The sequence below is a fragment of the Misgurnus anguillicaudatus genome, chromosome 13 (genome assembly GCF_027580225.2).
Source record: "Misgurnus anguillicaudatus chromosome 13, ASM2758022v2, whole genome shotgun sequence".
Classification (NCBI taxonomy): domain Eukaryota; kingdom Metazoa; phylum Chordata; class Actinopteri; order Cypriniformes; family Cobitidae; genus Misgurnus; species Misgurnus anguillicaudatus.
This window is the reverse complement of record NC_073349.2, coordinates 13,698,238-13,716,379: the sequence shown is the minus strand read 5'-3', so window position 1 is coordinate 13,716,379 and position 18,142 is coordinate 13,698,238. Positions and strand designations below refer to the sequence as shown.

Genomic DNA, 18,142 nt, shown 5'->3' with positions numbered 1-18,142 from the left:
CCCTCTGTTTTTAGCAAGGTATGCATAATCAATTGCAATGATGATTTCAAATGTGTATCATAGAACAATTTTAATCCACTTATATTTTTCTTTAATGATGAGCAGTTAAAAGATGATGACCCTCCATCAAGCTTTATCTTCAAGGTAGTTGAATGTTATATAATGTGCTTTTTAACATTTTTTAACGGCCTGTGCTAACTTTGCAGTTATCAGGAGCGTTGCTGAAGAATATACTTCTTGAAGTTGTTCTTCAAGGAGGAGATGTTGCCTACATGACCCTGTCATTGGCTTGCTAAAGGTTCAGGGACATAGTTGGGGATGAGCATTAAGAATCAGGCACACTTCTTATGGCTAGAAAGTAAATATTGACATTAAAAAATAAAATGCATTACAACAACATCATTGATAATGTTAAATGTTATGTTTTTTTTCACCTCAGGTTACATTCCGGAAAAATAAGTTGTCTCACTACAAACAGCTCTTCTGGAAGATGTACTCAATCTCCACTTGTTTGGAGTCTGTGTTTGAGTACAAATGCTGCACACCTGGTACTTTATGTGTAAATTGTTGATGAATAAACTAGTTGTTAGTCTAAAGGAAAACTAAAAATCTAATTTACTTAAGTCATCCCTTGGAGTTTAAAAGTTCTGGACCCCATTCACTTGCATGGCATGGACCTACAGAGCGGAGAAATTATTCTTAATGTTTGTAAATGTTCACCGTCAACTATAAACCCTAGTTCTTATTGTGCTTCTTGTGTATCCACCAGGTAATGCTGGGAAGGGAAAGCGAGGTGAGCTCCAGGGCATTTATTCAAAAACCTTTCACCCTTGATTTTGCTGTTTTGACTGCATGCAGGTCAGTTCTAATGAGCTGATATAGTTTCCTTACAAAAACAAAAAAGACTAAAAATAATAAAATAAAATAAACACTTTTGCAATCAATTCCGAGTGACTTGTACATGATTTTATTCATTGAAAAAAAAGAATTTAAATTTAATATATGTGTAACGTGTTCAGAAAAACATTAGTCTGCTATTTAAAAAAAAATATGCAGTAAAGATGGATGGTAACTTTTTTTTACATTAGACGCAAAATCTGGATATTGGGACATTCAATACAGTAGTTGAAAGGTACAGGTTTCTACGTCTACCTTTTGGACTGATCTCTGCTCAAGATGAGTTTCAGAAAAAGATAGATGAGACTTATGAAGGGCTTAGATGGCATACTCATTGTAGACGGCATACTCGTCTTTGGAAAAACAAAAGAGGAACATGATGCAAACTTGCGCGCTGTGCTAACGAGGACCCATGAAAAAGGAGTACGCCTCAACCCATACAAAAGCATGATATGCGTCCCTGAGGTCAGTTACTTCGGGCACAAGCTAACGCATGAAGGCATCAAACCCGATCCAGAAAAATCAGTGCAATAATAAGAGACATGAGCCCTCCAAAGAATAAGTCAGGGTTCAGTCTGCCAGTTCAGATTTGTGTTGTAACTTACTACTTCATAAAAAGAGGGTTGTAATATTATCAGCCCACGTATGTGATCATTTGGATACTGCATGTTGATTGGTTGTAACTCTTCACATGTTTAGGAAGTGTTCGTCTAGTAAAGAAGTCAAACGTGTATGTGTATGTGAGCTCTTTAATATTTCTTGGTACGACACTAATTTGAGTGACTACATGAGAACAATACAGTGTTGGACACACACAATAATAACAAAGCTGTAAGAAATCAGACCATGATGAGGAACGTAATATTTTTTCGTTTATTTTCGTTTATTACCACTACTTCCTGCCATACTCATTCACCGTCGTCCCATCTGCGGCGTAAGCCCCTCCTACTTGCAGCATAGGCTCCTCCCACTTGCGACGGTAGCTCCTCCCATCTGCGGTCTCTGGGCTGGATGCGACAATATATCGTGATCGGCCCTCTACATCCGTATACAACTTTTGTAACGTATTCTGAAATTAAAAAAGGGAGGGCGTACATCGAGAATTTATTAGATTGTTGGAAGTTGTGTGATGTTGCTATTTGCTAATCCCTGTAATCTTTTATTGGGCCCCATCCTCCCACCATTTCTCGTGACTGGAGGTAAAGATTAAAGATAAGGGCACATTCTTTTTTTTTTAATAATGAAACTCACAGATTAGTAATTTGTAAAAATTACAACAATATTCTAAAAATTTAAGTTTTCAATTTCAACTTCATTGTGACTTTAACAGTTTTACCGGCTGTTATCAAGGAAAATGTCACAACTTACCAATGAGAATCAAGAATTACAGAGAGGCATAACAATGTTATAGTAAATTTTAATTTAATAAAAATGTTAAGGATTATCAAGCTATCATAATGTAATTTTTACAGATCTGTGGCTCACCTTCTCTGGGATTTTGTAGTAGTCTATGCTTATACCGAAAGTAAAACCAACGCCAGTCCGCTGGAGATCTGAGCGCAACGTGGTGATCGATCCCCTCTCTCCGACAGCGCTCTTTCCAGTGTGCCTCTGTGTCCACCAGCTCCTTCCATTCACGACACACTAAACGACACTTTAATACCACATCCTTTGCAGGCAGATTCAGTAAGATCTCCTCAACCACAGCTGAGTTTAAACGTGGACACTAATATTAGAGAAACGAAAAATGGTTTTCAATTGCAGTCACTGACCTATTTCCGAGGCAAGTTTAATGTATAAACTCTCCAGAGACACAAAAAATGTCAACTTACTGGAACTGATCCGAATTCAAGCTTCTTAGACACATCATTTTGATTGCTTGCAGAAGGATCCATTCTTCTTCTTGCAAAAATTTGGTTGTCTCACTGTGGATCTGACGAGGCTGAATCTAGCTTCTTATTCGCAGCTTCTTATTGACGCTTTTCGTTCCACCTTAAAAGACGCGACCCTTCCGCGTTTGCAGTTTCTTTTTCACGCACAGCTTAGGGACCGTAGCGCAATATCTCTTATTCGTGCTGTTTTGAGTGATCATGTTTCTTTTGTTACTGTGAGAGTAATATACATTTGAAAATAAACAGAATACAGAGTTATGAAAGAAAACGGATAGTCAGAATGTAAAGATACACTAATATGTTGTAATTTACATTGTTAAACGTGTCATCTTTGGATTGCATTAATGGATCATCTTAATATATATGTCTTTGTGATGTTTGTGTGTGTGGATGTCCGTCTGTGTGTGTGTGCGTGTGCGCGCGCGCGGGCGTGCTTGAGAGTATGCGTGTGCTCGCGGGTGCGTGCATTTGTGTGTGTGTGAGCACGCGGGTGTGTGTGTGTGTGTGAGAGAGAGAGAGAGAGAGAAAGAGAGTGCGCGAGGGTGTGTATGTGTGTGGGGCCGCGCGGGCCGTGTGTGTGTGTGTGTGTGTGTGTGTTTGTTTGTGTGTGTGTGTGTGTGTGTGTGTGTGTGTGTGTGTGTGTGTGTGTGTGTGTGCGCGGGCGTGTGTGTGTTTGTGTGTGTGTGTGCGTGCGGCGCGCACGCGTGTGCGAGTGTGTGTGCGCGGGTGCGTGCTTGCTAATGCGTGTTTGTTTGAAGTTTGCAGATGACTCTAGAAATGATGAATCTATACATACAGAAGCTTAGAGAGCCCGTTGCTTCAAACTGTGGAGATGAGAGTAGATTTCCTGAAGAGCCCCTATCACTCCCTCTCAACATTTTCAAATTTACTGTGCCAGAATTTTTTTCCACAAGACATCTTCACCTTAAGCAGTTACAGTAGCACATTTGCTCCGACCTTGCTGTTTTAAAGTGCAGTATTGTATAGTGCAATATCCCACACTAGGGTCCAACAGGGTTAACCGTGCAAATACACAGTACGATACACATTATATACAGTTTTATATACAGTACTTATAGATATTTGTAAATAACTCTCTCACTTGCTTCTTATCTATATTATTTGTTTTAATTTCTAATTTTACATTAAATGTTGGTATTTGCTGTTTATCTATATACTGTTTGTCTGTACCAAACCAAAATAAATCTCCTGTGCAAGTGTGCACAACTGGCAAACAAAGCTCATTTTGATTCTGGTTCTGATATTAATTATAGCTGTTATATACTTTACAAGACGTAATGACACAACATCAAACTCAATGTGCATTTATTATACAAATTATTTCCCATTACATAGCACTCTCAAATTACCTCAAAGACGAATTGCATTGTCAGCTCAGTTGTTGGCACCACATCTGAGCCGCCTTCTGGGGTGCGTTCAAACCTTCACTGCAGGGTCACACCCAGTGCTGCTGTCTATCCTCGTGAAAAAATCTGATTTATTTACAGAAACATTTTAAAGTTATGGTCCCATAAACTTGGCATTTTTGACAATACAGTTACAGACACTGCATTTTAACCATATTTGAGGTGCAATATCTCAGTTGCCCTCTGGGGTGTGTTTAATATTTCAATGCAGGGTCACACTGAGTCCAAACGTCTATCACCATGCCAAAAATCAGACTTATTTACAGCAGCTTTTTAAAGTTATGGTCACATAAACTTGGTAATTTTGACAATACAGTTAATAGACATTGCATTTTAAACCATATTTGAGGTGCTATATCCCAGTTGCCCTCTGGGGTGAGTCCAATATTTCAATGCAGGGTCACACTCAGTGCCCCCCTCCATCACCATGCCAAACATCAGACCCATCTACAGCAGCATTTTAAAGATATGGTCCCATAAACTTGGCATTTTTGACAATACAGTTACAGACACTGCATTTTAACCAAATTTGAGGTGCAATATCTCAGTTGGCCTCTGGGGTGCGTTTAATATCTCAATGCAGGGTCACACTCAGTGCTCCTGCCTATCACCATAGCAAAAATCCGACTTATTTACAGCAGCATTTTAAAGTTATGGTCCCATAAACTTGGCATTTTTGACAATACAGTTACAGACAATGCATTTTAACCATATTTGAGGTGCAATATCTCAGTTGGCCTCTGGGGTGCGTTTAATATCTCAATGCAGGGTCACATTCAGTGCTCCTGCCTATCACCATAGCAAAAATCAGACATATTTACAGCAGCATTTTAAAGTTATGGTCCCATAAACTTGCCATTTTTGACAAGACAGTTACAGACACTGCATTTTAACCAAATTTGAGGTGCAATATTTCAGTTGGCCTCTGGGGTGCGTTTAATAATTCAATGCAGAGTCACACTCAGTGCTCCTGTCTATCACCATAGGAAAAATCAGAATAATTTACAACAGCATTTTAAAGTTATGGTCCCATAAACTTGGCATTTTTGACAGTACAGTTAGAGACACTGCATTTTAACCAAATTTGAGGTGCAATATCTCAGTTGGCCTCTGGGGTGCGTTTAATATCTCAATGCAGGGTCACACTCAGTGCTCCTGCCTATCACCATAGCAAAAATCCGACTTATTTACCGCAGCATTTTAAAGTTATGGTCCCATAAACTTGCCATTTTTGACAAGACAGTTACAGACACTGCATTTTAACCAAATTAGAGGTGCAATATCTCAGTTGGCCTCTGGGGTGCGTTTAATAATTCACTGCACAGTCACACTCAGTGCTCCTGTCTATAACCATAGGAAAAATCAGAATAATTTACAGCAGCATTTTAAAGTTATGGTCCCATAAACTTGGCATTTTTGACAATACAGTTACAGACAATGCATTTTAACCATATTTGAGGTGCAATATCTCAGTTGGCCTCTGGGGTGCGTTTAATATCTCAGGCAGGAGCACTGAATGTGACCCTGCATTATCACCATAGCAAAAATCAGAATAATTTACAGCAGCATTTTAAAGTTATGGTGCCATAAACTTGGCATTTTTGACAATACAGTTACAGACACTGCATTTTAACCATATTTGAGGTGCAATATCTCAGTTGGCCTCTGGGGTGCGTTTAATATTTCAATGCAGGGTCACACTCAGTGCTCCTGCCTATCACCATAGCAAAAATCAGAATAATTTACAGCAGCATTTTAAAGTTATGGTCCCATAAACTTGGCATTTTTGACAGTACAGTTACAGACACTGCATTTTAACCAAATTTGAGGTGCAATATCTCAGTTGGCCTCTGGGGTGCGTTTAATATCTCAATGCAGGGTCACACTCAGTGCTCCTGCCTATCACCATAGCAAAAATCCGACTTATTTACAGCAGCATTTTAAAGTTATGGTCCCATAAACTTGGCATTTTTGACAATACAGTTACAGACAATGCATTTTAACCATATTTGAGGTGCAATATCTCAGTTGGCCTCTGGGGTGCGTTTAATATCTCAATGCAGGGTCACATTCAGTGCTCCTGCCTATCACCATAGCAAAAATCAGACATATTTACAGCAGCATTTTAAAGTTATGGTCCCATAAACTTGCCATTTTTGACAAGACAGTTACAGACACTGCATTTTAACCAAATTTGAGGTGCAATATCTCAGTTGGCCTCTGGGGTGCGTTTAATAGTTCAATGCAGAGTCACACTCAGTGCTCCTGTCTATCACCATAGGAAAAATCAGAATAATTTACAACAGCATTTTAAAGTTATGGTCCCATAAACTTGGCATTTTTGACAGTACAGTTAGAGACACTGCATTTTAACCAAATTTGAGGTGCAATATCTCAGTTGGCCTCTGGGGTGCGTTTAATATCTCAATGCAGGGTCACACTCAGTGCTCCTGCCTATCACCATAGCAAAAATCCGACTTATTTACCGCAGCATTTTAAAGTTATGGTCCCATAAACTTGCCATTTTTGACAAGACAGTTACAGACACTGCATTTTAACCAAATTAGAGGTGCAATATCTCAGTTGGCCTCTGGGGTGCGTTTAATAATTCACTGCACAGTCACACTCAGTGCTCCTGTCTATAACCATAGGAAAAATCAGAATAATTTACAGCAGCATTTTAAAGTTATGGTCCCATAAACTTGGCATTTTTGACAATACAGTTACAGACAATGCATTTTAACCATATTTGAGGTGCAATATCTCAGTTGGCCTCTGGGGTGCGTTTAATATCTCAGGCAGGAGCACTGAATGTGACCCTGCATTATCACCATAGCAAAAATCAGAATAATTTACAGCAGCATTTTAAAGTTATGGTGCCATAAACTTGGCATTTTTGACAATACAGTTACAGACACTGCATTTTAACCATATTTGAGGTGCAATATCTCAGTTGGCCTCTGGGGTGCGTTTAATATTTCAATGCAGGGTCACACTCAGTGCTCCTGCCTATCACCATAGCAAAAATCAGAATAATTTACAGCAGCATTTTAAAGTTATGGTGCCATAAACTTGGCATTTTTTACAATACAGTTACAGACACTGCATTTTAACCATATTTGAGGTGCAATATCTCAGTTGGCCTTTGGGGAGCGTTTAATATCTCAATGCAGGGTCACACTCAGTGCTCCTGTCTATCACCATGCCAAACATCAGACTTATTTACAACTGAGATATAGCACCACAAATATGGTTAAAATGCAATGTCTGTAACTGTATTGTCAAAAATGCCCAAGTTTATGGGACCATAACTTTAAATTGCTGTGGTAAATAGGTCTGATTTTTGGCGTGGTGATAGACGGGGAGACTTAGTGTGACGCTGAATTGAAATATTAAACGCACACCAGGGGGCAACTGAGATACAGCACCTGAAATATGGCCAAAATGCAATGTCTATTAACCGTACTATCAAAAATGGCAAGTCTATGGGACCACAACTCCAAAATGCTGCCGCAAATAAGTGTGACCCTTAGTATGGTGATAGACAGGAGCACTGACTGTGAGGCTGCATTGAAATATTAAACGCACCCCAGAGGGCAACTGAGATATAGCAGCTCAAAAATGGTAAATGTGCAATGTCTATTAACTGTATTGTCAAAAATGCCAAGTTTATGGGACCATAACTTTAAAATGCTGCTGTAAATAAGTGTGATTTTTGGTATGTTGATAGACAGGAGCACTGACTGTGACCCTGTATTGAAATATTAAACGCACCCCAGAGGGCAACTGAGATATAGCACCTCAAATATGGTTAAAATGCAATGTCTATTAACTGTATTGTCAAAAATGCCAAGTTTATGGGACCATAACTTTAAAATGCTGCTGTAAATAAGTCTGATGTTTGGCATGGTGATAGACAGGAGCACTGACTGTGACCCTGCTTTGAAGTATTAAACGCACCCCAGAGGGCAACTGAGATATAGCACCACAAATATGGTTAAAATGCACTGTCTGTAACTGTATTGTCAAAAAATGGCAAGTTTATGTGACCATAACTTTAAAATGCTGCTGGAAATAAGTCTGATGTTTGGCATGGTGATAGACAGGAGCACTGACTGTGACCCTGCATTGAAATATTAAACGCACCCCAGAGGGCAACTGAGATATAGCACCTCAAATATGGTTAAAATGCAATGTCTGTAACTGTATTGTCAAAAATTCTAAGTTTATGGGACCATAACTTTAAAATGCTGCTGTAAATAAGTCTGATGTTTGGCATGGTGATAGACAGGAGCACTGAGTGTGACCCTGCAGTGAAATATTAAACGCACCCCAGAGGACAACTGAGATATAGCACCTCAAATATGGTTAAAATGCAATGTCTGTAACTGTATTGTCAAAAATGCCAAGTTTATGGGACCATAACTTTAAAATGCTGCTGTAAATAAGTGTGATCTTTGGTATGGTGATCGACAGGAGCACTGAGTGTGACCTTACATTGAAATATTAAACGCACCCCAGAGGTCAACTGGGATATAGCACCTCAATTTTGGTTAAAATGCAGTGTTTGTAACTATTGTCAAAAATTCTAAGTTTATAGGATCATAACATTAAAATGCTGCTGCAAATAAGTCCGACGCTTGGCATGGTGACAGACAGGGGCACCGACTGTGACCCCTTAGTGTAATATTATACGCACCCCAGAGGACAACCGAGACACAGCACCTCAAATATGGCCAAAATGCAATGCCCGTACCTGTATTGTCAAAAATGGCAAGTTTATGGGACCATAACTTTAAGATTTTTTCATGAGGATAGACAAGAGCACTGAGTGTGACCCTTCAGTGAAAGTTTAAACGCACCGCAAAAATCAGCTCAGATATAGTGCCTAGAACTGAGCTGACTATGCACTGAGTCTTTAAAATAAATCGAGAGTGCTATGTAATAAGCAATAATTTGTATAATGAATGGACATTAAAAATTGAGTTTTTGTTGTGTCATAACGTCTTGTAAAGTATAAACAGCTACAATAAGTATCAGAACCAGAATCAAAATTAGCTTTATTGGCCAATTGTGCACACATGCACAAGAAATTCATTTTAGTTTCGTACTTACAGACATACAGTAAACTTAAATGGCAAAAAAGCAAAATTTCATGTAAAATTGAAAATTAAAACAAATAATATGGATAAGAAGCAAGTGAGAGAGTTATTTACAGATATCTAACATACAGATATCTATTTACAGAAGTACTGTCTATAAAACTGCATATAATGTACATTATACAAAATGTATTTACAGAGTTACCCTGTTAAACCCTATGGGATATTGTAATATTCAATACTTTAAAACAGCAAGGTCGGAGCAAATGTGCTACTGTAACTGCTTAAGGTGAAGATGTCTTGTGGGAAAAAATCTCCGGCACAGCAAACTTGAGAATGGTGAGAGGGAGCGACAGGGGCTCCCCAGGAAATCCACTCCCATCTCCACAGCCCGAAGCAGCCAGCCTCACCTCTGCAGCAGATTCATCATTTCCAGAGCCATCCGGAAACATCAAACAAACACACACACACACACACACACACACACACGCACGCACGCACGCACGCACACACGCAAGCAAGCACACACGCACACGTGCGCCCGCACACATACACGCACACTCGCGCGCGCGCGCACACGCACACACACACACACACACACACACTCACTCACAAGCACGCACACACACACACACACACACACACACACACAAGCACGCCCCGCGCGCGCTTACACACACACACCCACGCAAACATCACAAAGACATACATACCGGGACCATTCATTAATGCAATACAAAGATGACACGTTTAACAATTTAATTTTACATTAACATATTTAGTGTATCTTTACATTCTGACACTAAATTTTCTTTCATAACTCTGTTATTCTGTTTATTTTGAGAATGGTGAGAGGGAGTGATAGGGGCTCTTCAAGAAATCTACTCTCATCTCCACAGTTTGAAGCAGCCAGCCTCACTTCTGTAGTAGATTCATCATTTCAAGAGTCATCTGCAAACATCAAACAAACACACACACACACACACACACACACGCACGCACGCACGCACGCACGCACGCACGCACGCAAGCAAGCACACACGCACCCGCGCGCCCGCACACATACACGCACACTCGCGCGCGCGCACGCACACACACACACACACGCAAGCACACACTCACCCGTGCGCCCGCACACATACACACACACACACTCGCGCGCGCGCACACACACACGCAAGCACACGCACGTGCGCCCGCACACATACACACACACTCGCGCGCGCACACACACACACACACACTCACTCACAAGCACGCACACACACACACACACACACACACACACACACACACACACACACACACACACAAGCACGCCCCGCGCGCGCTTACACACACACACACACACACACGCAAACATCACAAAGACATACATATTGGGATCATTCATTAATGCAATACAAAGATGACACGTTTAACAATTTAATTTTACATTAACATATTTAGTGTATCTTTACATTCTGACACTACATTTTCTTTCATAACTCTGTTTTTCTGTTTATTTTCAAATGTATATTACTCTCAAAGTAACAAAATAAACATAATCACTCAAAACAGCACGAATAAGAGATAATGCGCTACGGTCCCTAAGCTGTGCGTGAAAAAGAAACTGCTAACGCGGAAGCGTCGCGTCTTTTAAGGTGGAACGAAAAGCGTCAATAAGAAGCTGCGAATAAGAAGCTAGATTCAGCCTCGTGGATCACGACCTACAGGGTTGAAAACAATACGGAAGTAAGACGTAGACTTTAAAGTATAAACAATTGAAACATACCACATACCTTACTCTTCGTCATGTAAAATCACTTCTCTACTCGATAATGAAAGTAAAAATTATATGCGTATATATTTCCTCGATGTTTCTGTCAACGGAAAATCTTTTCAACGACCCGTCCGTCACATGAATCGGGAATTCCCGCAATTCCCAAAATAGCTGAAACACACCTCAGTTATTCGATAGCACGTATTTGCCTGGATACATCTAAACGAAACTCTGCTATCCAGGCGCGTGTTGATGGATGCTGACTTTTGCAGTCCACAACAACACAGCGAGATTCAAGAAGTGTCCGGCTTGCCTGCACTTTTTTCACTCTTCCCGTTACTGCAGCCGTCTGCTCTCGTCTAAATTCCAGACAAGGCAGGCTGCAACAAGTCTTATGGCTGCGCATATCTATCAGCGTACCGCGTGAACAATATGTCTAGTGTGCCCTTCGTGCGGCCGCTGCGCATATATCGATCAAAGCCCCGCGAGAGCAGTTCGAAAAATCTTATTTTAAACTTATTTAAAAGGCAAAAAAAAATCATCCGGAGCTTTGGGATCGCTCTCGCGGTACTTTGATGTCATACACCGATTACTATGCGCAGCGCCATAAAGTCGAAAACCGTTAGATGCAACTAAAATACCAACAAATGCATTTACATTAAGATGTTTATAAGGAGAATCAACAAAGATTAACTGTTCCTTACTGGAAAAGGCTACATAGTAAATGTTGTTATGTAATCTAAGTCAATGATCTTAAAAACAAGGTTTTGTAGACAAAAATTAATTCTACACAAGTAAAACATAACATACTACAATTTTCTATAATTTATTTTATTTGTTTTTATTTACTATAACATCAAATGGCCAACATACATAACTAAAATAATATTTAAGTAGCATCAAGTGTAAACCTTTTAATGAAAATCAGACTATAGTGCTATAATTTGGTCCCCAGTTCTTCTATCACTCAGTTTTGGTAAACCATTCTCTGCAAGCATGTGAAAAAATAGGTCATTGAAATTTGCCTCCCCTTGTGATGTCAGAAGGGGGTAAGCTCCTTAAACTGCACTATCCAAGAGTGCAGAGATTAATTTATTTGGATTTAAAAGGCAAAATGGCAATTTTAAGATGCTATAATAAATTATCTATATGGTAATTTGGGTAAAACTTTACATATGTACTCTGGGAACACCAAAGATTTATTTTACATCTTTAAAAAGTCTTGTGAAATGTCCCCTTTAATATTGTCAAAACAATTATCACAATCGGAACAGATTTTAATTAAAAAGTTTAAAAAACAACACAAAATGTAATCACAAAACTGCCATCTTATTAGTTGTTAGGCTTGTTCGACTTTATGCGGTGCCGCAAGAACCGACAGCCGGATGACGTCAAAGCACCGCGAGAACGAATAGAGAAATCATATGAAGTCTAATTTCGTCTCGCTCTCGTGGTACTTCGACGTCATCCGGCTGTAGGCCCCTGCAGCGCCACACGAAGTCGAACACACCTTATTTCTTGTCACTTGGCTCCATTTGAAAGTGCTGAGGGAGTATTCTACATTTGTTTTATGACTTTTATGTTATTTTACTGTATATTCTATATAACACATATCGTAAAATGCATTGCATGATGTAATATAGGAAATTACAAGTCTATGACGTGAAACTGTTGTGTGTCATAGTTTTTATAAAAATAAACAACAATTTAGTCATAAAATTACTTGTTATAGAAATTGTTAAATTTTGATGTATAAAAGAACGTAACAAACAAACAAACAAACAAACAAGAAGCAAATGATCCATATATTCTTCATATCAGTACAAACTTTCATGCTGTCCATCAGTGACCTAAAAAATATTATATAATAAAACAACGTTTATCTCCATGCAGCTGTCAGATCTCTACACTACTGTTTACAACCCATACTCCATACCAGCCTGCCCAGAACTTTGTATCCATTCCTCCATGAGTAAAACGGATAAACCGAACTCCAGGTCCATAATTCTTAAAGACGTGTGTCATCTGAAATGAAAGCGGTGAGAATAAAAGGTAAGATTTCAAACAACCTTTGCACATATAATCAGATCTTTAAGCTTGTTCACTCTCTTTCCTCCTCCATCATAAGTGCAGACCCTACAGCCGCAGTCACAATAACCTCATAATTATTGACATCCCAGGACGAGTCTGCCATGTTTGATCCACTCAACTAGTGTTAAATTAGCGAATCTGGGTCGGAGGATCACGGATTCACTCAGGCGAAAATTCCCTGATTTATTCATGCAGGATGAATCTGTGGATTCGTCTGTTTCGTCACTACATTGTCTCAGAAGACGCCATGTTTGTCCGGTGGAGGCTACCATATGCATTCTAAAATTCAGGGATGAGCTGTTGGTTGCAATTCACACTCTCACCACTAGAATTTACACACACCACCTTTAATAAATAGTTCAGTGGAGGATGTAATAGAATTTAGTACATTTATTATTTAAAAATTATTGAATAATTTAAACATTATGATTAAACTCACTTGACACCATCGTTGATCATTCCACTGTTCAAAGAAAACTTTTTCAGGCTGAAAGACACTGATGGGTTTCTTTTCCCGATCAAGCAGCTCTACACAGATCTCATAATAACACCTGCAATCAAAGCTTGGGGCGTACCTGCACCAAACAACAATACACATCAGACTGAAGGAAATACTAGTTTTAGAGTTATAATAATGCTTTAAGCCCAATCTAAATTTACTAAGACAACTAAAACTGAAATTGTCTGCAAAGGTTTGAATAGAATACTGAATAGAATTGAAAATTGTTGTGTGGGATAACAGAGAATTAAAACCTCTTAAACTCTGGGACCGGTGGGTCCAAAACTGCATCATTAATATATTTTGTAAAATAAATTTTGTTACGAACAAAAGTGTTTTGTACAGTAAAAGGCATTTATATATATTTTACTCCAAGGTATGTGGATAGATAACTCTTTGAAATTTAAAGGGGACATTCCAGAAGACGTTTTTAAGATATTAAATAAATCTTTTCCCAGAGTACATATGTGAAGTTTTAGCTCAAAATACCCTATAGGTAATTTCTTGTAGCATGTTAAAATAGGCACTTTATGGGGCTGAGCAAAAATGCATCGTTTTTGTGTGTATCCATTTAAATCCAAACGAGCTGCTCAGGTGGGCGGAGTCTCAAGCGCTCGGAGATATGGCTGTTTCTCAATTCCAAGAACGCCAAGAACGGACTTGCGTCCTCGTGGAGATCGGTCTTGCCAGGCGACCTTGGAAGAACGAACTCGGAAGTTTTGCCGCAATGATTTCTGGGGCGTAAAGCGATTTCAGCAAGTCTGCACTCGATGCATCCTCGATATCAAGAACACATCCGGGTATTTTCATGCGTCCTCTGTCCTTGCGTTCTTGAGAATTGGAATGAACTTCGACCGTTAATGATGACGTAGAGCGAGGACACGAGGACGCAAGATCGCCGAAGAACGCATATTGAGAAACAGCCATTCTCACGAAAGAAGTTATGTAAACGAGAAAAAAAAATTATGTAAACGATGTTAAGCATTATATATTTGAACAAGTTTAAAAAGTCAATCATCTGATTTATGCATACTAAATACATGTTTTTCAGCAGATGGGGAACATTGTGGAATAAAGATAAAGACTTTAAGGTCTCATAGGGGCGGTTTCCCGGACCAGGATTAGCTTAATCCAGGACAAGGCCTTAGTTTAATTAGGAAATATAACTAGTGTTAACAAACATGCCTTACTAAAAAGATTACCTGTGTGCATTTTGAGGTAAAACAAAGGGCACTGATGTATTTTAAGATATGTGAGTGCAAGTTGTTTTCAGTTCGGACAGCTCTTAAAAGTGTTTAAGTCTAGGACTAGTGTAATCCCTGTCCGGGAAACCGCCCCATAGTGTTTTAAACGGGCACAATGATTTTCAGCATGTTACAATAAATTACACTTCCACAAATACTCAGAAGTTTACTTTTTGACCAAACCACACGAGCACATTGAAATGATCTGTAATAAAACAACACGTTTAATGCTTAAACTTTAGAGAAACAGATCAAATAACATGTTTAAGTTTATTGTGATTGAACACATTCGCGTTTCTGTCAGTCTCTCACGCTCTGTCTTATACATTCTCGAATTCATTTGAAACTTGAGAGAAACATTAAACAACATATTTATGATATGATAGTGAATACACGTTGTTCTCTCACTCTGTCTCATGCAGTGCATGCATTAATCATCGTGTTCATTCATATACACTTCAGAGAAACATATTAAACAACATACTTGAATGTGAACCGTCGCGTTGCTCTCTCTCTCTCTCTCTGTTCGTTGCTCACTCTCTCTCTCTCTCACTCGCTCTCTCTCTCGCACTAAGATAACGTTAATCATTTAGGGTGGTTTGCACCAACCAGGATTAGGCCTAAATCTGGTTTAAATCAAAGCTTATTTAATAATTCTGTTGCACCAAACTTTAAACTAGGGGCCCGTTCTTCGTACGTCGCTAACTCAGTTAGCTGGATTTGATTGTTGATGATTTGGCATGATCTTGGATTATTTGGTTCTTCGAAGCTCATTCTAAACTTGTTGTCATAGCAACAGGTCCGTAAGCTCAAACCTGCTCGGGAGCAGGCTTATTTCATGTAAACAAGATTAGTTTGTACCTTTTTAAGCGGATGTGATACGGAAAGTCTGACGCAGTCGCGTATTCTCCTTTATACGAGCGCAATCTGCGTAAGATGCATGATTAATATAAAGAGCTTTTCAAATTCAACACGTAATAAAAAAGGATATATTAATTAAATCTTTTAGAGATGTTATTTAAAAAATATATAATATAACAAATATATTTTTTCTGTACTTGTGCGACTTGTTTTTGTGTAACAGGTGTTTGATTATTATTCTTAATCGAATGACAAGACAAACATGCTGATCACATTAATTTTAAATTTGTTTGAATTTTCCTTAATAAAAACAGCAATTAATCATACCCAGCACTAATAGATGTTATGTACAATAAAGACTATTACTCAGTGTGAAATAATTTTCATTTGAATAAACTAATCTCCTATTTTAGTTTTTTCTTTAGATTGTCAAGTAGCTTACAATGTCATGCATGAAAGGGTTTTCGTTTAGTAATTTCTATCTGTTCTATCTTTAGAACGTTGTCTACAAATATGTTACCCTGTCCCTGTTCTGTGACAAAAATGACCAAAATAACCAAAGAAGTTTTTTTTGCACATATTTTCACATATCTTTATCTTCTTTATTACACTTTTCTGTGCAGACGCAGCATGCAGGACTTTCAGTTAAACGCGGAATACTGCTAATATAGTCAGAAATCAGTTAAGAATAATGCAATTGAAGTAAACTTATTTAACCAATTGCATATAGTTTCTCTAAAGGACTACCATCTGAGAGGATTTCTTTACTGTCATGTGCATTGCTATCAGAAACGATTGCATTTTATAATCTTTTGATGTAGAATAACATTACCATTCCCTTACTGCACATCATATTTTATTTACCACATTCTTGGAAACTGCTAAAAAGTTGGTGTCTACAACTGCACAAAAGAGAGGAAAACACTATCTTATAAGAAACTACAATAAAAATTTTATTTATCAGGAATTAAATTGTTGCATTGGCTGTGGGTTTAAGAAAGAGCAATTGCTCCAGAGATGATCTGAACAATCAATTAGTTTAGAGACATCACTCCTGCCCGCACATCACATGAGGATGGAGGACCACCACCTGTTTTTATTCTGCTTTTTATGTTGCTGTTTCAAACAGATAAAACAGCATTTAACTGTTTTTAAAAGAGATTTAAAGTACTTTAGGAGCATCAAATTTTAATTACAATCATTAATTTCAATCTTTGACAAGCATAGTAAAGATATCAAGATTATATTTTTACAGAAAATTGTACATTATTTATGGTGATTTATGTACTAAAGTAGCTTTAACTGGGATTTTAAATTCAGTGTCATAAAAAGTTCACAACCTTTCATCAATAGCTCTCAGACTGCAGGGGTTAAAAAATGGGCGTGTTCTTGGCCATTGTAACAACTGGCCAATCACAGCGTTGCTGATCAGTGTTTCTACTATCGATATGTATTGCCTTTTCTTGCAGTGCACGAACGCGCAGTGATTTCTGATAATTCAATCCTGCCATACTAATCATCAACAGCAGAGGTGTTCAAAGAACCAAATAAGCGAGATCATAATTAGTGAGATCTAAACATCTCAGATGTCTCATTTGATCTTGGATGTATTAAGCGACGTACGAAGAACAGGCCCCTGATTATTTTTAAACAGGTTTACTGCCATTTTGATCCAAGTTTAAATTTGACAGTAAACCTAGATTATCTTTAATCCTGTTGCTCCATTACTTGAAACTCTGTTTTAAATCTCAGTGAGGGATTAACTTTAAACTTGCATATGAGGAGGTTTAAATATGTTTTTTTACAATTAAATGTCTGGCTAAATGATTAGAAACGCATACCGCGAGCGTGGTGGCGCTATTCAAAGATGCGTTTATTATAACGTCTCAACAAAGTGAGTTTGGCGGCACAAAAAGATTATTAACAGCACCGGTTAGAGCTACCAATGCTTGTATGTGCTCCTCTGTCACGCGCGCTCCAGTCAGACGAAGGACAGTGAATGAACGGACACACGGTGGCGCTTCATGACAAATGCGTCCACACATTTTGTTCATTAAATAACAATATCTGAGTTTTGTGATATTTCCTGTCACAATATTTTCTGATCTGTTAATCAATACAATTGTTTTAAAAGATTGTCAAATGTTTTTACTTGAATCAGACCTTTAGATTAGCCTACCGGTGTATGTAGGTGATTTATAATACAAAAATTACATTACCTTTGCTTGCATAAACGGTTTATTTCCTTTTTGAATGACAACGTCAACATTGTTGCTGTATGTTTAAACTGGAAAATTTATTATGCGGACAAAATAAATAGCGGTTGAAGGTTTTAATACAGGTTAAAAAGTTTTAATCTAAGATTTG

At 38.4% G+C, this 18,142-nt stretch overlaps 2 protein-coding genes across 11 annotated transcripts in view; both read right to left on the bottom strand.

Annotated features, from left to right (window-relative positions):
* LOC129430243 (F-box only protein 44) overlaps positions 1-18,142 on the bottom strand; it is an 84,162-nt gene that overhangs the window by 61,779 nt on the left and 4,241 nt on the right. For 4 of the 10 annotated variants that reach the window (XM_073875073.1, XM_073875072.1, XM_073875074.1 and 1 more), the window contains exon 6: positions 13,611-13,746. The exons of 3 other annotated variants lie outside the window; for them this stretch is intronic. In XM_073875073.1, coding sequence (XP_073731174.1) covers positions 13,611-13,746 — 136 coding nt within the window. 3 more of the 10 variants (XM_055187330.2, XM_073875079.1, XM_073875078.1) reach the window with 3 other exon arrangements.
* LOC141369284 (F-box only protein 2-like) lies at positions 1,011-11,256 on the bottom strand. Its single transcript, XM_073875090.1, has 4 exons — positions 11,025-11,256; positions 2,730-2,833; positions 2,383-2,623; positions 1,011-1,966 (listed from the first exon to the last, which is right to left on the bottom strand). Exons 2-4 carry the CDS (start codon positions 2,790-2,792, stop codon positions 1,806-1,808), a joined length of 465 nt encoding a protein of 154 aa, XP_073731191.1. The 5' UTR covers positions 2,793-2,833; positions 11,025-11,256; the 3' UTR covers positions 1,011-1,805.